The following is a 21,773-nucleotide window of genomic DNA, read 5'->3' on the forward strand; positions in this document are numbered from 1 at the left end:
ATGCCATGGAGTCCATCTGCAATGACCTGCTGGTGGCTGACGAAGTGCCTCTGTTGGGACAAAGACATCAAAGCATCACAGCACCCTCGAAAGGTGGGGGCTGGAAAGGAGTGTCTGTAGGGCTCTGGGTGAGCCTCTGCTCCAGGCCAGGCTAAGTCCAGAGCCAAGCCAGACTGTCCACAGCCCCAGGCAACGAAGCAGAGCATCCCCCAAGGATGGAGGTCCCAGGAACTCTTTGAGCTCTGTCCCCATGCTGCACCATGCTCATCCTGGTTTGTTTTCCCAAATACTGCAAGTCTCTTGCACCACTTAGGTCTATCCAGGCACTCTCTGGTTGGCCTTGGGGCGCCTAGTCCCATGCCAACACCTCAAATCATGGTTGTACCATGGGGCATGGCACAGTCTTTGGTTTCTGCTGGAGAAGGAGGAATGGTGGAGACCTGCTCAACTCTGCCTTGTGAATCCACTTGGTATGATCAGTTTGCCAAGCAGAGGATACATACAGCTACGCAAAAATACTCTCTTAGCAGAGTTTTTAAAGTATCAAACTATTTGAGAGAATATGAGACAGTACTTACTTAAACCACAGTCCGCACTTTTATTATTGTAATAGCCTTTTCCCTTGTTTTCAATTCAAAACAGTCAGGATTTAGGTTTTCACTTTGCAAGAGAATAAAAGTAATTTTCAAAGATAATACTACTGTGGGAACGGAGGAACCTTTCAGCTGATCACTAGAAGAAGCAAATATTTACCAGCTGGCTCTGACGATGAATTGGAGACTGATGTGGAGAGCATGGTCTTCGTCCTGCCTACAGCTTTGCTGACTTCATCAAATCAGACTACCTTCCTTTTACAGTTATTTTTTTCTCTAAAATGTAGCATTCCTGGGAAAAAAATAAACTATCTTCTGAAGCTTACACTTTTGCATAGTTTATTTAAAAGAAATTCTGCTTGGCTGATCGCAAGGATTCACGTAAGTCGTTCAAGCTCCAGTATGACCAGTTAGCTCAGATTCGCTGCTCCAGGCTTCCTCCTTCCTTGACTCTTCATACATAAAAGTTGTACCCAAAAGCCATTCCCAGGGCAAACCCTTTGCGAAGCTCACAGCTGAATCAAAACTGTGCGTCACAGGGAGATGTGAATTGTTGTCCTTCCACCAAAACTGGAGAAGATGGAAAGGAAAATGGATGGAGAATGGGTCAAGGAGGGGCCGAGGCCAGCAGAAAGCACTGCTGCCCTGCGCCTACCCCATGTTGGAGGTTACAGCCCTGTGCACGCTGCATGAGTGAGGGTGAGCGCAGGCATGCCACCTCTTCAACTGGGTGATGCATGTCGGCAGCAGCCCCTTGACTTGTGTCTTTATTGCCGTTCCCACAACCTCGTCTCAAAAAAAATTTCCTCGCAACACGCTCAAGATTGGCTCTGTTGCAAGTAATAATGCAGCGATGACATGGCACAGAGCAGTGGATCTAAATAGAAGAATCGTAATGACTGAGAAAAAATGGGTAACAAACCCTGCTGATTAACCTTTTTTCTTTTCCTTCACCATCTGTTTTTATTTTGATAGTAGTTAAAGTTGAAGACATCAAGGAAAATGGGGACCTGCCAAACAGCCGCTCAGCTGCAGTCAGCAGGACGGGAGCCAAGAGGTAACCCGCCCCGGTGACCGTTCCCAGCTCCGCTGATGGAGGTTTACATGGGTAAAGGTGACCCTCTGGGTCATTTCCCACTCTTGTCCCCTTGTCTGGTCCATGAACGACATCTCCTGGCGGAGCCCATCTCACCACGCACAGAGGGGCTCAGCCCTGCAGGAGAGGGGGCTTCCTCAGAGAGTGCCAAGGAGGCAACTGTAACACAGAGAAAAAAGTAGGAACAGGAAAAAAAAGCTACCAAAATTGAGCAGTGGATGACACTGCGAGAGGAAGAAAAAGCCTCAGACTTTAAAGGCGGTATTAAAACAGGGCATGCAGAAAGTGAAGTCAATTAGGCAAAAGAATCGTTTGCTGACGGAGGTCGCCGGGCCCAATTCCTAAAAGGATTCATGAATCGACTAAAAATACCCTTGGGATAGTTTGAGCACGGACTGAGTTACTGAAGGGCAATGCCCCAGATGACCCAGGAGACCCCTTCCAATCCTACAGTATAAACAATGACGCTATTAACATTTGTACTAAGTACCTGCTCGGGCTCCTTGCCTGCCACCACAGTGCTTCGGCTCCCACCCAGAGCAGGAGCACAGGCTGCGAGATGTGTTCTGCTCCCTTAGCCCAGGGAGCATCATTTAGATCCCAAGCAATTGCTCCGATTTCTTATCCCTAAAACCACCCCCGTAGACAGGAATTAGGGAAAACCCTCCTGACAACGATAGGAGCAGTGAGAGGCCAAAAAGATCAGTGGAAAAGCCTGATGGAAACCCTGCAGAGCTGAAAAGAATAACAAAGGGAAGGCTGGAGAAAATCACCGGTGAGCGGAGAGACCCAGGGCACGGAGACCTTAATGGCCACGTAATGCCGAGGAGGCACTCGTAGGGCACAGAGGGATGGGGAAGGTCTGGGGAATTCACAGCCATGTATTATCATTGTGGAAACAGAGGCAACTACATCCAAGGGGACTGAAAAAAGCCAGACGGAGTTTGGATATCACATTAGGAAACGCAGCAGGATCATGGGACCCACCAGGATGCTCCAGGTGACCTTTGCCGTTGGGATGTGCCATCCCACTGGGGAGGAGTTATCAGTGTATGGACCCCGCACAGAGCAGGGAGCAGGGACTGTGTGTTGCATTGACTGTGGCAGGGGAAAAGCTATTTTGTTATCAGCTATTTCTCTTTCCCTTAACATCCCTGATGACCAGACCTGACAGAAAACGACACCCCACGCTGTCACTGCTGGGCATTGTCCTGGGAGATGGCAGAGCACTGTGGCACCTCAGGTTGGTGCACAGGTCTGGGTTTAACGCAAAGGCAAACCTGCAGCCCTAAATCTCTAGCTTGTAGTTCAGGTACTGAGGATAAAAATGAAAACAAGGTTAGATAAAAACATTCACTATCAAAACTTAATTATGCATCCACAGGCTGAGGCTCATTATTCATCCTCCAACCTGCAAACAAATTAGTCTAATGAAGCCATGAGTTAAAATGGAGAAAGGATGTAAAGGTTGGAGAATATTTGCGTCTGTGCTCGAGTGTCAAAACCAGCACTGAGCCCGGGGTGCTACATTTGTCACCAGAATCAGGCGTTTCCTACACGTGGTGGCGCATCCAGGACCTGGGTTTTGCTAAGAGCAGGTTACAATTGCTGGTAAGTGGGAATCGGAAGCCGTTAGAGACCGGTGAGATGTGGGGGCTCAGTGCAGGCACAGGGGCTCATCACAACCAGATGTGACCAGAGGCCATGGATATAAGAAACTCAAACACCAGTGTCAGCCGCCACTGAGTGAACCCAACTTGGGGGACACGTTTAGCCCCAGCACGAGTTCCCTGGTGACAGCCAGCACAGCCCCACGGAGAGTTTGGCTTCCGTGACCCCTAGTAAACGTGGAACCAAAATCCCAGGGGCTGGGAAGGAAAAAAAATGATAACTAGCTACAGTGGGATGGCAGCTCTCTGTGGGTTTATTGCACAAGTGTTTAAGAAGCTGAAGACTATAATCAAACTGCCCGGGAATGTATAATCACAGGAAGGAAGGCCCTTTGCCCTGTTGCTTCCCTGCAGAATTTGGAGAGAAATGAAATTATATCCTAGGAGAGGGACTTGATAGGCATTTCATCCCGCGCTCTCTGCCGCACCGCCCAGCGCCCCTTGGTTTTGAACCGGTTACTTTGGCTGCCCATAAAAGTCACCCATAAACTGTAACTCCTGGTACAAGTGGGAGAAGCCTGGGTTTGGGGACAGTTAGGGGCTTATATGCAGCACGCCACAGCAAGTCTGGTGACAGATAGCCTGGGTCTGAGCTCTACAGCAGAGCGCAAAAGGTTCAAGCGACCTAGTAAAGACCGTGCCGGTACCAGAGAACAAGTCCCCGTAGGCCCCTGGCTGAGCCACTCTCACCGCTTTATTCTCTCACTCCCATCCTAACGTACTTAACTATAAATGACCCCTTTATTTTTTATATCTCCATTTCATTTTTCCCTTCTTCCACGGAAGCAGTAAAACAGGGAAGCCGAGCTCTTACTGTACAGTGAGTGCTGACACAGAGCAATTCTGGGGGCCTCGCAGCCCACGCTGAACATTTGGATCATCACAAGGAGACCCTGGGCTTCTCCTGTGAGACCCAAGCCCTAATCCTGCTCCCCAGTTCCCAGAAGAAGCCTATTGGGATCACGTAGGCAGAGGTGAGCTGCATCTACTGTGGGGGCCCAGACATTTGCTGGGTGAGCTTGGGACTATTTTATTTCCAGTTTTGCTGGGTGTTTTATTCCGTGCTGTCCCCGGGTTCATCATAAGGATGGCAGATTGCGGGTGAAGACAACGTGGCTGAGCAGAGCCCCCCAAACACAACCTCTCCCCTGCGCTCTTTGTCTCCAATACGCAGAAGATGCTCAGCCACCCCAGGCAGAAGGACAACAGCTTGCTGTTTATTAGTATAATTTTTAAAGGTGCCTCATTGTATTTATTTGCTGTGTGGTTAAACATTTATTATTTATATTTAATTTTCCCAGATTCAAAGGGGCATCACTAGTGGCTGAGCGTCTGCAGATTCAGCGCAGCTCCTTCACACGCTTATTTATGTAACCTTGGCCTCCCCCGAGGGGCTCCCATTTCACTACGTGCCATCGGCCTCTTAATTGGCCTCACAGATCACGCCTTCTCCTTCGGCTCACCCAGGTCCCTGCGACTCGTAATTTCAAAGATATTAAATGTGGTTGAAACAGAAGAGTTCAGTGAATTAAAGCCAGGAAGTTTCCTATCCCTCCTAAACCTTCACTTTCGAGTCCCTCTCCGGGGCGATGGCCAGACTGGGGTCATCACAGCTGGTCTGGAGGGCTCAGAGAAGGACCAGGCAGGAGGTGGACGTGCCAGCTGGTGTGCCCGGCCGTTGGCGGGCCTGGCTTTGCACCCAGCCACATCTTTTTGATAAGAGCGTTTAGGACTAATTAGACTCCAAGCAGCTGATTAACCTGCAGGGATGTAGGGAAGCTGTTTTCACTACAAGACACTACAAGAGGGGCAGGACTCTCTCCTTGGGACACTTTTGCACAGCCAGTCCAGCCCCCTTGGATGGACAGTGGGTGACGGGATGGGGGAGAGCCATCCTCTGCCTCTGAGCCACCCCAAAGCACCCCCTCCACTCCCTAGTACTGCAGCTCTCGCCCAGCTAGCGGTTTGGGTACCGAGCTTGTAGGGGCAGCCAGGCTGGGCTTTAGACCCCTCCAGGGTCTAAAAATGCCATTTTCAGAGCCGAGGAGACCAGGAACTCCCATTGACATCTCCCAAGTAGTAAAACCACGTTGAGGTGATGGTTTTGGATGTTCCTTTTTGTGACACATCCTCCTGCCAATGCACCCTGAGCACCTTAGGGACACATCTGACCCAAAGATACTGCATTTCACTTTCAGGCACCGGCCGTGGTGCTTCATGAAGAAATCATCCAGGGGTTTCATCCAGCACAGGCCAGAAAATGCACTTATAGCTATTAAACTTTGTCTTAGATAATACAGATCCTGTAGCAAGGGGTTCCATGTGTCAGCAATAAAGCAAAGACATCTGGAGAACTCAACCATGTGAGGTTTTCTCCAGGGTAACTAAACCTCCAGGTGAAGGGGGTTGATACCCCTGGTATATTTTTACCCAGTTCCCAGTAGTTTGGGTTTAAAAAGAAATTTCGCTCCCATAGGCAGAGCTATTTCAACATTAATGGTTTTATACCTTCTCCTTACATATATCACAGGCTACACTTGGAGATAGAGTTGGAGAGTAAACATTGTTATGCTGGAGCTGTCATCTGTGAGTAATCACAGACCTAATTGAAGCTGGCCAGCCTATTAAATAAACATACAGCGTAAACGAGGGAGCAAAGAAATACCCTTTAGTTTGGTAATAGTTGAAATGATAGAAACCAGTACCTGAGTCAGGGTGATGGGACTGGAGTAGCAGGAGAGCCAGGGTGGGAGGGAGGTTTCTCCCAAGCAGCTCGCAGTAGCATACTGCAAAGCGGCAAGAACCGGAAAGCATCAGCAGCCAGCTTTTGGGGGGAGAGTAAGGAGAGGGCTTCCCTGGGGCAGGGTTCTGGCCATGGCAGGCCTGGATTGTGGGGCAAGGAGATGGCAGTCTCAAGGAGTCTGGCTTTATTGCATGTGGGGGAAACATGACTTCCACCACCTACAGTCAATATCTGGGCTAATGCTCACAAAATAGCCTAACAGAAACCATCCTCCCAGCATCAACTACTGCCTAATCACACCCCTGAAATGGGCAGTGATACAATCTTGCAGCATTTCTTGAGTTCCTTGGGGAACCACCTAATCCTCCTTGTTGCCTGCCGGTTTTCCCTTCTCCTTGGGAATGTCACCTATAGAAAAGGTTACAGCTTTCGAGAGCCAGGCACTCGCTGCTGGCGGCTCTCGTGGCTCGCTGCGGTGCCGCGGGTGGTGCTGAGGCACACGGCCATCCGACGCTGCGCTCTGGGGCACCTAATGCAGAACAGGCAAATTTTCGCCCCAGAGAACCTCGCAGCATCCTGCCCCTCCTCGCCCTCTCACCAGATGTTGCACGGATGTGTGCGAGCAGCGCTGCCTCTTTGGGAGGTGATGAGAAGAGGGTGATGCACCGAAGTGACATGCTCAATTTCCCTCAAAGATGGTGCAGCCACAATAACATTTTCCCTGCTGATGGCGTCCATGTGTTTCTCCCTTTTCACTGGAGCTCTGTTACACACTGGGATGCGGTACGAGCGTGTGTGTACCTTCTGTTCCCTGAGCTGTCCCTGCCTTTCTGGGGAGGATGAGGTGCCTGGCCTTCCGTGGTTAGTTTAAGAAAAACACTCTCCCAGTGACCAGCGCCTGTATGAAGTAGATGTATGGTTTCGATTCTGTCCTTGAGCCATGGATCATTTAATGTTGTCAACAGATATACATCCTTCTCAAACATCCCACTGAGAATTTCTAGGGACTGTAGACAGCTTAAAGCTAGCGTTACAGCAGCAGCTTCATATTTGCTTTCAGATCCACGTGCATTTTTTAATACTAAAGCTTGCATAATTGCTACTGAATTTCTAAGCAACTTCTTCAAAGGGGCAGAGGCACATTAGCAGTTGGAGTACTGGTGGTGGAGCGGGAACAAGGCCTGTTGTTAGCTTATGGTTTCCCGGCAGCTGCTCGGAGATGGTGTTTGAGGAGCCCTGAAGAAGGGCTGGGTTGCGACCTCCCAGCTCGGCATGTGTTCGAGCATGTTTCCTTCCTGACCGTTGGGGCGGTCGGGATGTGCTTGCCAAACAGCCGCCCATGCTAGGTGCCTGTGTTAGAAGCATTTTAGCGCTGCATGTATCTTGCCGGGGAAGCTTGCACTGACATCCTGCTTTGAAAAGTGGGATAGGGCACTGCCAGGTTTGGGTTTTTTTTTTTTTTTTTTTTTTTTTTTTTTTGTGAGGTCTGCATGTGCCTAGAAGCACAGTGAGATGCTACACGCAATGAAGATGACTGGGGAGGTGAAGGGTCTATCACAGGGCTGATTGCAGCACGGCTATAAAAGGGGAGATAAGGTGGCTTCTCAGTAGAAGAGAAGGATCTCTTGATCTTTCTCAGCTGGTGGAAATTGAGTTGTATTGTGATGGGGGCTAGTACCTTCTGGTTTTGGGTGTTGCAGTCTCTCTGCAGCTTCCTTCTGAGGCAGGAGGTGTGTGGTGTGCTGCTGTTCCATGGTAGTGGCATCAAGCTCTGGCTGGGATGCCCATCCCCACAGGGGTCAGTTCCCCCTGGGTAAAGGGCAGGGACCACCCCAGAGAGCAGGATACCCTCTCTGTCAGCTGCCAGCAGCTCTCTCGGATGCCGGGGGAAGAGACTGATGCAAGGTGGTGAAGTCTGCTGGCTGGAGCATGAGAGCAGGAGGCTGTGGGTTTGCTGGAGAACCTGCATCAGCTGATCACTACTGAGAGGTATGGATGAAGCTGGATACCTGAAGGCTTCTTGTGCCTTTGGAAATGGAGAAGGGCTGTGGGTGACGGTGGTTCCCTGGCTGTGCACCCAGCAGCAGGGCTTGGGGCTGCAGGGCTCTGCTGTAAGCATGGGAGGCGGCTCCTTCCTCCCCTGAAGAAGGGCACTTCTAGGGGTGACACCAACCCAGGTATCCCCCTGTACTGAGGGGTCTGTCCTCTCTCCATCCCCCTGGCTGCTGCTCAGCACCATACCAAAGGCACCTGGTCAGCTAAACCCCATTTACTGTGTCTATGTATTTATTATATTGGAGCCCAAGGTAATTACTTTACATCTCCCAACATTAAATATCATTTGTCTTATTCCAGTAGGTCCAAATCTTTATGAATTTTATCTGATGCTTGCTCCCTTCAATTATCTGCCATCAGAAAAAGTTTACTGTTGCTGCAAAAATATAAATTTCCCAGAGGTTGCAATGCATTTACTCTCCACCTCTGTAATTTGTGAACTTACATTCTATGATTAGAAAGAAAAATGGCTAATAGGAGAAATATTCATGCAAAATCGATACTGAATAAGATGCTGCCACCTTTTGGTTTAACCTTATTCTACAACTGGGGCCAAATTAATCCCTGGTGTAATTGCTTTGCTGGGAGAGGAGCTATAGCTGCCTTGGGGATGGAGCGGGATGGGGAGATGGACCATGATCTGGGGGCCTCCTCCCACGATTGTGAACTGGGCAGGGGGACCTGATGCTGTGGGGTTTGCAGGGTCTAGTAAGAAGAAATTTTCCACAGCTGTGCTTCTACAACAGAAGATTCCTTCTTGCGTATCCAGAGCCAAAGTGGAGGTTCCCAGCAGGTTCTTCTCTCCCTCCAGCCGCCCAGGAGGCTGTTCCTGGAGCTGTGTCCTAGCACAGGGACCAGCGCCGGGCTGCGGGCTTGTGTCTGTTCTGATGTGCTGGCAAAGAGGATCTGGGATCTGATGAGGCTCAGCACATGGCTGAAGGAGTCGAACCAAGATTTGACCTGGTCAGACAGTTCATCTAAGCTTGTAGGCAACCTCCACCCCGTCTGTCCGCAGTAGTCATATGCAACACAGCGGGACTTGCAACACTGTCGGTCTTGGTAGCCACTGAATGTACTTATTCTTCAATTACATGTCCCTGCAATGGGCCGTGGAGCCCAAGTGCTGCTGCGCTTTCAAAAGAAAACAAAGAAGCATTTAATATTTGTAGCAAAGATATTCCAAAGTGCTACAGCAGAGCAATTGCAATGCTGCTCTGTTTCCTTGCCCAATGACACAGAGTTTTTCCAGCTGAATACCAGCAAGCACGTGATTAAAAGCTCTTAGGATTCTGCGGTTGTGGGATTTCCAGCAGAACTTGTTATTTCTCCCATATCTTGCCCCTTTGTTTCCCCAAGTCCAGGGCAGAGTCTGAACTCCATAATTGCCACCTGGATTTCCTTTGCTGTCTTCCCAAGGAACTTGTTTGAATAAATTGAATTGGCAAATGTATTGTTCAGCCGCAAAGCGCTATGTCAGGAATAATGTAGGTTTTACCGGTCTCTCTATGACAGTGCTGAGCGTGCTGCCAGGGACAGTGAACCGATGCAGGAGAGCACCCTTTGAGCAGCTCCCTCTGTTTCCTCTTCAGAAAGAAGTGCACGGGCTTTTTGGCTGGTTGCTCCATGCTCTAAAGCAAGAGGAGAAGGAGCTACTTGCAGCTTCCTCAGCGTGTGTAGGAACTCTCCTTCGCTGGGGAATTTTCTCCTAACAGGTTCCTGTGGCTTGTACTGGTGTTTCCTTCACTGGGTGAGATTCAAGTGCAGCAGCCACCTTGTTTTCCACAGAGCATCTGAGCAGTCTGTCCCGCTGATGCCAAGGTTGGAGCTATGTTAGCAGAACTCAGGGCAGAGTAGTGGGGACAGGCAGGTCCTGGGGATGTACCCCCCGTGCAAGGTATTAAGCTGCAGGGCTTTGCTGAAGGACCTCAAGGACTGGGTTAGGCTGTGGAAACTCAACCATCAGGAGCTCAGGAGTCTAATCAAGACGCTAACTGGGTGTTGGGCAAGTTTTTGGCTTGGGCACTGTCACCCACTGCAATTCCTTCCTGCACTGTGGGGTCCAGGCATGGCTATCCTTGTTCTGTTACAAGTGCTGCTATTGCAGGACCCTATCCAAATGCTGGATGGTAGGACAAGTACTTCATTAAAAAAGCATTTTGATCAAAACTCCTTCATTTTGCTTTTTTTTTTTTTGTCCCCAAGCCTTTGCTGCTCATCTCTCAGGCTTTCTCACTGGACTCAGGTGTTATCTCTGCTTCCCTCACTTGGCAGTCCCTACATCCACTGGTAACTTCCAAGTTTCCTACTGGTAGGTGAGTGTTGATGAGCACATCTCTTGGCCCAAGCACAAACTGGCTGCTCTGAGCAGCCAGGCTGCGAGGATCCTGCTCTCTTGGCAGATATGAGGCAATTGTCTTCCTCCCCTAGATCGCCACCATCCTCACCAGTTGGAGAAGCTCCCCTGCCTCTTCCAGCCTGCTTTCTTTCACCAGTGTCCTGCCCTGAGGTAGGATGCAAAGATGAGAAGAAAAACTTGCAAATCCATCTCGTCTTTTAGAGAAAAGGAGATGTGAGTTGGCAAGTGTGGTGCTGAGAACAGGTTTTCCTAACAAGTTGCTAGCTCTGTCCCAGTGTGTGTTTGAGGGGACAGCCCTGGGTTGGGGCTGAAACCAAGACTGACAGGATGCACCCCAAAATGGATCCAAGAAGAACATAGGGACGTACAGTGGAAATTGTGCTCCGGAAAACTGCTCTGTTGCTTCTTTCTCCAGGATGCACTTAAGCTCCCAAAACCAAGGTGATTTGAAATACCTAAGGGGGGGTTATAAGAAAGATGGGGAGAAACTTCTGCCAGAGATGCAGAGGCCTCTCACAGGTGAGGGGTCTCGCTGGGGGGATGTTCCACAGGACAGGGTGTAGTATCACTTCCTCCTTCTGCTGGGTCTTACAGGAGGGAGGGCTGCCCCGTTATTAAGAAAAAAAAACAAAACAGCCAAACAAAAAAACCCAAACAAACAAAACCCAACAACTCAGTGTGGGGATTTGAGCACAAGGCCTGCCAGGTGAGCAGGGTCCTGCAGAAGCTCCCTGGCCACTGCGGTGACCTCGGCGTGCGGGTTAGCAGTGGCGTGGTGCCACCTCGTGGCACGCGGCTCCGAGAGTCCCAAGTCCTTGGCCTTGCGGGACGGACACCTTGGCAAGGGGAGCATCACCCTGAAGGTGGTCCACCACCGCCCGGGGCTGCACCCTGGGCTGGTGAAGGCCACCGGTAAATGGGTGGTCGGGACCGATAGGTGAGGGACTGCTTTCTGGAAAACAAGGGAAACGGCTAAAACCGTTGTCCTACCCCCATTCTGAGCCACGGCTACAAAACAGGGTATGACCCAAACTCGTGCTGTCTGGCATGGAGCCACAGCTTTTGGAGATGATTTCTTCAGGGCCATCTGCCTGTTATGGGCTCCATGTATTAAGGGGAGCTCATCTGTTCTTCTCCCAAATCTATCCTCTCCCTTCCAGCTCTCAAGCTCTACCAGGACTCCCCTGACCACCTTCCCTGCTAACCCACAGGAAACCCACTCGTTCACACCAGAAATGGGTTTGGTCCTGTTCTGTACCTACAGCACAAACTAAACCCCACTTAAGAGTTCAAGTTTATTTCTTAGTGCTACAAAATGGGAAAGAAGGATGGCTTTGTTTATCTACATTAAAAAAAAAAAAAAGAGAAATAAAGACAATGCAGAGGTTTGGCATTGCTTTAAATCATGATCAGTTGAACTAGTTAATAATAGATTCTCAGTTTTCAGTGAAATGTTTTAATTTGAAATGCAAAATGCAATGAATAAGGAGGATTTGGGGTCTACCTTTCCTTGCTAATTGACAGTATCGTGGTAGTGCCTAGGGAACCTGGGGCTCGGTAGTCGTGGACTGGGTCCTGTTGTGCCGTTTGCAGTACGGACTCAATAAAAAGAGAGTTGTTATCCCAGGGAATCCTGCCATGGAGCTCCCTAATCTGTTTCCTACTAGGCATCAGCAGCTGACTTTGTGCAACATCAGTGTCTGATCTGCGACCAGAAATCACCTGACGAGGGATTTATTTTTCCACTACTACTAGGCTGTAGATTTGAGACACTTTTACGGAGTTACGTGTCCTCTGTACCTGCCCCGCTGCCAGCCTGGCTGCCGTCTGTGATCTTTCCCTTTGGGTTGGGATGTTCCCAAACGGCAAAGAAAATGGCTCGATTCTGCTGACTTTTTGTTCCTCCTATGCTGTGCATAGTGATACTGAAGAAGGAAAAATCTCTTCTTCCTAAAAGAATGCTCCTTTTAGAGCACCCTGGCTGGGTGGTCTAAAACGGAGTTGAAGACATAGCGGGTATCAGAGGCAATGGGACATACGGTGGGTTTTACCTCTAAAACACCAAATCTGAGGTTCACTCTGGAGAGCCAAGAGGTGAGGATTAGGAGCACCTCGTCTCTATTTGAAGTTCAGTCTACAAAGCAAAGCTTTTTTTTTTTTTTAAGCATAACGGAAGGAGTGAATTTAACATTCTTGTGCAGGTATATATCACCAAAAATCAGCCGTCAGAGGAGGTCCCTTCCAGTTTACGTCGTTATTTAGGAAGGGGGTTTTAAACAGAGACAGTTCTATCAAAGAAGTGAGCTCAGGCTGGTATAACGGTAACTGTGTAAATGCGGCAGCATAACAGTGGCTGCAGCGATGAGCCCTTAGGCACTCAGCGAGGATTTGCCAAGGAGCCTATGGGCTGATACACACTCAAAACTCAGCCGGATTTAGGTGCCTAAATGCATTAGGCTGCCAGCCTTTGAAGTTATTTAAAATAATAACAGTCAGGCTAACGCTGCCGCGAAGGCAGTGGGTGCTCTGAGTTTTGCACCCAAAACAAGGCAGTGGGAGTTTCAGAAGAGCTGCATCCCTGATGTCCCCCGCCCCATCAGGGATTGCAGGATGGCCCCTCCGAATGTGGAAATGATCCAGGGCATTCGGCTGAGGACATCCACCTTGTGAAATGTACGAGGAAAACATAAAAAATGCCTTTTTTGTTGTTGTTGAGAAGAGTCTTAGGTCATTAAAACTTGAAGAACTCATCTTCATTATTTCTCTTTAAAGTTACTTATGAATTGAGAATGGCTGTGCTCATACTTCTCTTTTATTTGCTGTCTCCTCAGGCTGAAGTGTTGTCTATTTATCTTACAGATTAGGTTACTTTTTATGGGGTTCCTGCTATTATATTTCATTTCTAACTTTGTTAGTTTGTGTTTGATATTAAATTATGTTGAATAAAATGGGCAGCTCAAGGACATTTTTCAGCTCCATCCTGAAATGAGGTTCTTAATTCTGTTTCTGGGTCTGCCCCTGTAGCCCAGCCCATGGGGACAGGATGGGGTATGTAGGAAGGGCAGCAGAGTGTTTGTATCAACTACGGGCTTTGCAGGGTGAAGCTGCAGGAAAATCGTGCCTGTAAAACTGGTCGGTTCACATACAGTGATTTTGGAGGCATCTCTTTAGAAATGGGTTCTAATAATATTGACATCATCACAAGATAAGATCCAGGACTAGTTAAATCACAGCCTCGTAACTCAGTGCTCCTTTGGGGATTAGAAGAAGTTGCTGAGCTGTCACTCTAAAGCTGATCATGGGCTCGTTTAACTATGTCATCCCATAAGACAGCCCTTTCAATTATGTCAACCTGTCTGCTCTCCCTAGACTCTAATTTTAGAACAGCAGTAGCTAATATTCTTGGAAAACTGATCCTCCTCCACAGATTTCTCCTCTCTGTCTGCTGCTGTTAACGGAGTATCCTGTGGGGAGATCGGACTGCTTTACTTCCCCTCCTGTAATAAACCTAATAAAAATAGGTACCATTAGGTTGCTTTGTGTGTGGTCTCCTTAAGACACTTATCTGAGCTATGTAATGGAGATGTCATGTCTTCTCCACAGAGGGATCTGGCAGCCACGCAGGGTCACAGCAATAAAAATAAAATTAAGTTTTAAGAGCCTGATACGAAATTATGAGCCAAAAAGCAGGACAATGGGATTGGAGTTCAGAGACCCGGAAGAGGCAAATGTGAGCTGGAGTCACCTGAATGTTAATGCTGCAGTGGTGGCTCCGCAGCTGGAGCAGCAAGCAGGATGCTCCTGGCTGGCGCAGGAGGACTGTGGGCAATGGGGTGGCCCGGGGGAGCCTGGGAACAGGGGACTTTTCTGTGTCTTCCAGGTGGTGCTGGAAGAAGTTTGGGGCACACAAGGCAGAGAGAAGTTGAACAGACCCAGCTTGGCTACGGGCATCTCTGTGCTGTGCTGCCTGTCAAACACACCTTGGTGGGAAGGGGACACACCCTGCCCTGAGCCATAGGACGGAGCCAGCCACATCCCTGGCTCCCCATCCATGCCATGTCCATAGCTGGCAGTGATGCGGGACAGTCGTCCCCCTGCCGTCCCACAAATGTCCCCCTGCCCTCACAGGCTGGCAGCACAGGAGGAAACGAAGCTGCCTGTGGGCTGTCCCATTTGGGTTTTCCGTCGCGTTGAAAGCCATGGCATTGAACAGCAGCACGGGCTTTCTCCAGCCATGCAATTAGAGCTGCCATGGCAGAGGGGACAGGGAAAGCCCTTGAAGATGTTCTCTCTCTCTTCTGGGCAGCGTGACAGTCCCTTTGGCTGGGTCAAGTCTCCCTTGGCCATTGCTCCTGTGTGCTTCGCCTCTGCCAGGCCGGACTGGCCATACTGGAGGACAGTGGTGTGCAGGTCTGAGGCTGTCAGAGGATTTTCTCTTTTCTGCAGAGCAATTCTAGCCTTCTCCAAAATAATGGCTCTTGGGAGCCCTGTTTGAAGGAGCAGCCATCCATGAAGTTGAGGAAGGCTGCGATCCTCTTCAGAGCTGTTTTATCCCCTTTAGGATGCAGCGTGTGTCCTAAGGCAGACCATGCTGACAAGGTGGATGGTGACCTGGATGGTGGCATTTAAACACCTGCTAAGCCGCCAAGGGACAATCCCACATCCCATGGGAGAGAAAGGGACAAAGAGTAGAACCACAGGACAAAGGGAAAAGCAATAGCCCTCCTCCACTAAAAAACTAGAAAAGGAGTAAAGGGAATGGAGGGGAAAAGAGGAGTTAGAGAGACCGAGCAGAGACAGGGGAGGGAGGTGACCCCCATCCATCCCACCCAGCATCACCACTCTGGAGGCAAAGGCCAGGCTTTCCTTTTGCAGATCAGGTTATAGAAAACCAACACGCCGCAGGCTGCCGGGGAACGGTACCTCCCCCAGACTCCAGCAAGTTAGTTACACATAGCTTTCCTTTCATAAATCCATGTTGGCTGCCCCTAATCAAATTCTGCTTCTCGAGCAATTTCCCTTGCTAATTCCTCCCGAATCAGTTCTAACCCACCTATCCCCCTTGTCGCTAAGCTAGCCAGCCTCTAATCACACGCTGCACTGTGTGATCCTTTCCCAAGTAATACGGGGTTCGGCACTTTCCTCTGGTTCTCAGCAGCCCAACCTGTCAGGAGCAACCTTCTAAAAATATCACTAAAGACCTCGGCTAATTTCTAATCCTCGTTTCTATTAAGACGGCTGCCTGTACTGTGTGGGTTTCTAGACTTGGGATTTACAGTCTTCCTTAAGAGCGTCTAATCTGTGCAGAGCCATTTCTGTTGTTATCCGTACGCTAACTCCTCCCTTCCCCACCACAAAACGTGATCCCTTTGGCAGCAGCTCTCCAGTCTGCAGGGCAGCATCAGCCAGCCAGCGAAGCCGCCAGCCTCTTCCTCTCCGCCTAGCTCACCCCCCGCCGCTTTTTGGCAAGCCTTCCCAGGGTGATCACTGGGGTGCCACTCCTCTTGGGCGCTGGGTAGATGCTTTGTACGAGAAAAATCAGCCCGCAAGCTCAGCAGGGCATGTGGTTTTCTTTGCGCTTCCCAAGTTCTCGAGTGTTGTGTAAATAGTGTAACGGAGCTGATGCACGGATGCATAACGGAGCGAAGGTCTCGAAGTACCTCATAGAAGTGGACTTTCTATTACTGTTTGTATTTGGATATTTTTTGCTGTTTTCTGCTTCTTTTTAACACTCTCCTAATTGTCAAAACCAACCAGGTCAGAAGAACAAGCAAAGTGGGTGAGTGCCATGCTCTGCCTGCTCCCCACCTCCCCAGTAGACACCAGGTAGCTGACTCAGCTCAGGTGAGGGAAATCCTTTTAATCACCTCCATTGGCCAACAGAACTTGGTGGAAGATGCTGCATAACTGTATTGTCAGGTGCTGGGCATCTCACCTAGCAGATTCAGACTGGACATAAGGAAAAAAAAATTTACAATGAGGGTGGTGAAACACTGGCCCAGGTTGCCCAGAGAGGTGGTGGATGCCCCATCCCTGGAAACATTCAAGGCCAGGTTGGACGGGGCTCTGAGCAACCTGATCTGGTTGGGGATGTCCCTGCTCCTTGCAGGGGGGTTGGATCAGACCTCATGCAGCAAGCGCCACAGCAAAGGAGATGAAATCAGTTTGCCTGTCACAAGACAAAGACCTGCGGCAGACTGCAATGCTGTCAGTGCAGTTGCTCTTCAGAGGAAGGGCTTTAAATAAGGATTTTTAGTAACTTCATAAGTCCAGGTGGGAAAATTAATATGTGTGGGAAAGTGTCTGGCTGGTGACGCAGTGCTGTTTAACCCAGTAGGACTGTGCTGTTGGGAGGACTGTAACACCAGTGTGGCCAGCTGTAAGCTGGCACGCACAGCGGGAGGCACATGAACACCACATGACCAGGTGACATGGAGATGGACGGGTGGCACATGCCATTCTCAGAATCTGGCAGCACAAATTGGCCTTTGCAGTCAGTCACCACGCCTTCCTAGAGCTCCTCTTTGATCTCATAGCTCCACTTGGCTGAGTCATGTACACAGGAGAAAGTCAGGTGTTTTCTGGGGAGAGCAGAGGCAGAACAACGTTTTGCCATTTCTCAATCCCGTAACAAATGCCACTAAATCAGCAGTCCTCACCTCCTCCGTGCAAACCCAGTATTACTACACACGTTCAAAGATCAACATTTCTAAACTACACCTTGATCCTGAGGTGCCTCGTTAAAGTGAGACGAGCATTTAGAAACAGAGACCAACTGGGAAACTTTTTATCCAGCTGACTTGTGCAAAGCCACAGCTGCAGCTGAGGCTTGCCCACTCAAACCAGAGAGCACATGCTGAAGTCCTGCAGCGGGGCCCTGAGCATCAGCCTGCTGATGAGAACACCCTCTCAGGAAACTCTCTGGATTTATTTTAAAGCTTGTGAGTAACACGAGTCGAGCATCGCAATCCAGAGGGATGGTGCAGCAGCCTAAGCCCTGATGAAAACATGAAATTAAGATGGAAGAGGCAAAGGATTGAGACACTGCAGTGTCCTCTGGAGCAAACCAGCTCAACATGGGCTTTTCCAGGGCACTCTCCCATGTGTCCTTATTTGAGACGTGTGTCCCCCGGCCAGGACAGACCTGCACTCTCATCCCTCTAACCGCATTCATGGGACATTCTGGGGAGCACAACCAGGGCATTCCCTGCAGCGGGACTGCTCGTGCCATGCAGATGCGATCCTCTGGGGAAGCTGGAGAGGCCTTATCTTCATCATCACCCCTGCCCTCACTCGCACCTGAACTCATCTACGTGCCCTTTCCCATGCCATTGCCTTCCCTTCCTGTTTCCCCATCCCAGTGCCCATCCCCATCCCTATCCTCATCCCCATCTCCACCTCCTTCCCCATCTCCATTCCCATCCCCATCCCTGTCTGCAAGTCCATGCCCATGCCCAAGCCTAAGCCCAAACCCAAGCCTATGCCCATGTCCAAGCCCAAACCCAAGCCTATGCCCATGTCCAAGCCCAAGCCCAAACCCAAACCCAAACCCAAGCCCAAGCCCAAGCCCAAGCCCAAACCCAAGCCTATGCCCATGCCCAAGCCTAAGCCCAAACCCAAGCCCATGCCCATCTCCAAGCCCGAACCCAAACTCATGCCCACGCCCATGCTCACGCCCATGCCCAAGCCCCGCCCCCCCAGATTTGCCCCGTCACGGCCCCGCCCCCGGTGCATGACTCCGTGCGCTCCCCGGCCGCCGATTGGCCGCCCGCCTAGAACGCGCAGCAGGCGTCGACGGAGAGCGGGAGGCGCCATTGGCTCGGGCCGCCATGACGTCATCCGCGGCGGCCGGGAGCGTGACTCAGCGGGCGGGGGCGGGCCCGGGCTGAGTCAGCGGCGGGCGGATAAAGGCGGCGGCGGGGGTCCGGCCTGTCTCCGAGGTGAGGGTCCTGTGGCCGGTATGGAGCTGCCGGGGCTGGGCGAGCACTGCTCGGAGCGCGCCTGCAAGCAGCTGGGTGAGGAGCGGCCTCGGGGGGCGGTGAGAGGGGACCGGTTGCCCGGGGAGCCCCGGCCGGATGGGGCTCGTAAGGGATGGGGGGGGGCGCGGGGGACAGGTCCTGAACCCTCTGGTCTGTGGCAGGTGCCCGTGCTGCCTCTGCAGCCCCCCCGGGTAGGTTGGTCAAAGGGTGCTGGGCCCAGTGTGCTGTGTTCTTGTCTGCTGTTAAACTGTTAGGGGGCGTTTAAAGGATAAAAAGACTTTTGGGGCTGGGCTCCGGACTTGTACGTCAGCTCCTCGCTCTTGATTAATCCCTCACTCAAAGTTTCTGCCTTCAAGCAGCTCCTGAGGTATTTCTGGCTTGTGCTGGCTTAACACTGGATTAAAAAAAGGAAAACTTACCACTCTTACTCTTTTAGTTTGAATGTTTATGAATAATGATACAATTTCTCTAGAGATAACTGGATTGTCACTACACAAAAACTTGCTTTAGAACTTATTTGGTGTCTTTTGTAAGTACTCTTACAGCTGTTAGCTCTGCTTGAAGAGAATCTTTTTATTATTATTATTATTTTTCTCCCAGACTTCCTTCCTCTGAAATGTGATGCATGTGGGGAGGTCTTCTGTAAAGATCACATCCGTTACGATGACCACAAGTGCGGCTCTGCCTACAAGAAGGTAAGTTCCTGTGCGTGAGTCAGTAACTCTCAGCAGAATTGCTGAGTCATGTGTAAAGGCTGCTCTGAAACTTGACCTGTGGTTTCAATAAAAGCGGATGGGAGAACCACAGGATGTAAATTAATGATACAGCTGTATTTCAAATATATCGAAACGTAATGTTTCAGAAATCAGTACTGCTAGGTTCTAGGTTTTTTCACTTGCACTGCATCTTCCCAGAGAGGAGTGCTTTGCATTTTAAGTAATGTGTTGTGGCCTAAAACTTTCTGCAGCCCCAGTCCTTTAAGTTGAAGGATAGTAAACATGAAGCTACAGAAGAAATAAAGAGAAGAAGTGGAGCCAAACTTGGATCTCTGGCCCATACTTGGCCTTTGAAATGTTCAAAGGCTTTAATTCCAGAGAGCCTAGAAGCGTATTTAAAGTTAACTTTCCAAATATGTTGCTACAAATTGATTTGGCAAAGCACGTCTGTATTTTTTGGATAATGATTTGCAGTTGCCTTTGTGAAGTATATCCTCAAGAGCATTGGTGAATGAGTAGAACATAAAACAGTTGAATACACTTCTGTCACCCATGAGTAAGAGAAGAGGAAAGACAGGAGAATAATTGAGTTGGAAATCTAATTGGTGTGCTATGTTCTTAGAATGTGCAGGTTCCAGTGTGTCCGCTCTGTAATGCACCTGTCCCAGTACAGAAGGGGGAAATACCAGATGTTGTGGTTGGGGCCCACATGGATAATGACTGCAAATACAATCCAGCACGGCAAAAGCAGAGGGTAAGGAAACTGCTCTTGAAATCTAAACTGCCTAAGCTAGGTCTTCTGACAGCAGAACGTGTAGAAGCTTGTTCTGTTTCATCTTAATTCTAAGGGAATGTGAGCGTTCATGCTTCAGTTTGGTCATTACTTGGGAAGCTGGTCACAGAAAGCAAGCAAACACTGCTAGATTCATGTTTTCTGTTATTTAGATCTTCACAAACAAGTGCTTAAAGCCAGGCTGCAAAAGGAAAGAGATGATGAAGGTAGTTTGTGAGCAGTGTGGTGGCAACTTCTGCATAAAACATCGGCATCCTCTGGATCATGACTGTAAAGGGAGCAGCCACCCAATTTCCAAGGCAGGGTAAGCTCTATTTATGATACTCTTTTTTTATTATTTTTTTCCTCAAGCTGGAATTTCAGAGCTGGTATTGGGGATTGGTGTGGAGCTCAGACAAATAGGGAATTCTGTAAACTGCTGATCATGTCAATAAAACAGCTGCTGTTTTGTCTTTGTATTTTGGTCCTAATTTCTGAAAGTCTGTGAGCCAAGATAAAAGCTTCTTGTCAAATGCTTTCCCACAATACTTCCAAGCTTACCTGTCTTGATAGCATGACTCCTAGTGTCATTGAACTGTGAATAGGCACTGGCCATCTAAAGTACTCTTTGGTGTCTGGATCTATATACTGGAATCCTGAAGTTCTTACTAACACCTTGAAGTAACAAAGAACAAAATCAATATCTTGTCAAGCAAAAGTTAGATGGATTTTTATGAAAACAAAGCTTCTTGCAGGCAGATGTACCTTCCTTGTTCTGTGTAATAGAACTGTAGGGCTTGTGATAGATGTAGATAACTGAACTGGATGAAAGAGTGAAATTACTGGCAGCATGCAGAAGTGCTGAGCCTGGTTGTGTTTCTTTGTAGATACGCAGCTCTGATGAGAGCCTCTCAGACTGCCTTCAAGTCAACGGGAGCAATTGGAGTGCCATCTAACGGGAGACTTCAGCACAACAGGTATAAGCTGTAGAATGAGAAGACAAATACGATTGTGTTGACACAAGAGTATTTTTAAACAGTGTAGGAGTGCCACTGTCATACCACCACCTGCTCTAGAGTTGGTAGTTGACCTTTGATCAGTGTTAGGAATGTGGCAGAGGGGTTCTGACAGCACAAGTAAATCTTTACTTCTCCGCACTGTAGTAATTAAAATAACTATATAGATACAAGCATTAGGACATCAAATTGTTGTAACAGCAGGCTAGTCTCACACCTGCTCAGTGTGAGGCTTGGTCAAGTTCTGGAAAAACAGTATGTCCTCAGAATGCTGAGGAGAGTATAGCAAATGTCTGAGTCTAAGTGGTCCAAGCCCTTCCCTGCCATGGTGACTGAAAGTCCTTGTAACTGAAAGTTTTAGTTGTCTAGCTCTTACAGTGCATTCTTTTGTCTTTCAGATGCAGATAGTAGAGGCTCTTCACCTCTGGATCAAACATTTATCAACTTTAAAGTTAATCTTGTCTATAGGTCTTTAAAATTTTCTATGTAATTAACTTATTTTTGTATCATAATGTTTTGTGCTTTCAATAAACTGTTACCCCTTCCAAGCCAACTCTTTGTTCCTATATTTGGAATAGGAACTGTAATACTGTGGAAAACACTTTGTGGAGAACTGGGGAATGGTGGTAGGAAGAAGACTAAACTTAGTGCAAAACACAGCCAGCTTTGCTTAGTTCAGACTTCCCAGGATGAAAGCCTGAAATACAAGCTATTGTCATATGTCTCAGTCCTTTTAGAAATGAACTGGCACACAATACAGCATTCTGTTTGACAAAC

The 21,773-nt window shown here is 49.1% G+C and overlaps 1 protein-coding gene across 2 annotated transcripts; it reads left to right on the top strand.

Annotated features, from left to right (window-relative positions):
- The first annotated feature begins 18,245 nt into the window (after positions 1-18,245).
- Positions 18,246-21,549, top strand: ZFAND2A (zinc finger AN1-type containing 2A). 2 transcript variants are annotated; one of them, XM_086760198.1, is made up of 6 exons: positions 18,246-18,528; positions 19,093-19,187; positions 19,831-19,962; positions 20,154-20,305; positions 20,868-20,957; positions 21,395-21,549. In XM_086760198.1, the coding sequence occupies exons 1-6, from the start codon at positions 18,246-18,248 to the stop codon at positions 21,402-21,404; spliced, it is 762 nt and encodes a 253-aa protein (XP_086616324.1). In that variant the 3' UTR covers positions 21,405-21,549. The 2 variants fall into 2 exon arrangements, with proteins under 2 accessions (XP_086616324.1, XP_086616325.1); XM_086760199.1 differs by lacking the exons at positions 20,868-20,957; positions 21,395-21,549 and having other exon boundaries at positions 18,375-18,528; positions 20,154-20,309.
- Positions 21,550-21,773: the final 224 nt, after the last annotated feature.

Source organism: Chlamydotis macqueenii, chromosome 15 (assembly GCF_036417535.1).
Source record: "Chlamydotis macqueenii isolate bChlMac1 chromosome 15, bChlMac1.mat, whole genome shotgun sequence".
Lineage (NCBI taxonomy): Eukaryota > Metazoa > Chordata > Aves > Otidiformes > Otididae > Chlamydotis > Chlamydotis macqueenii.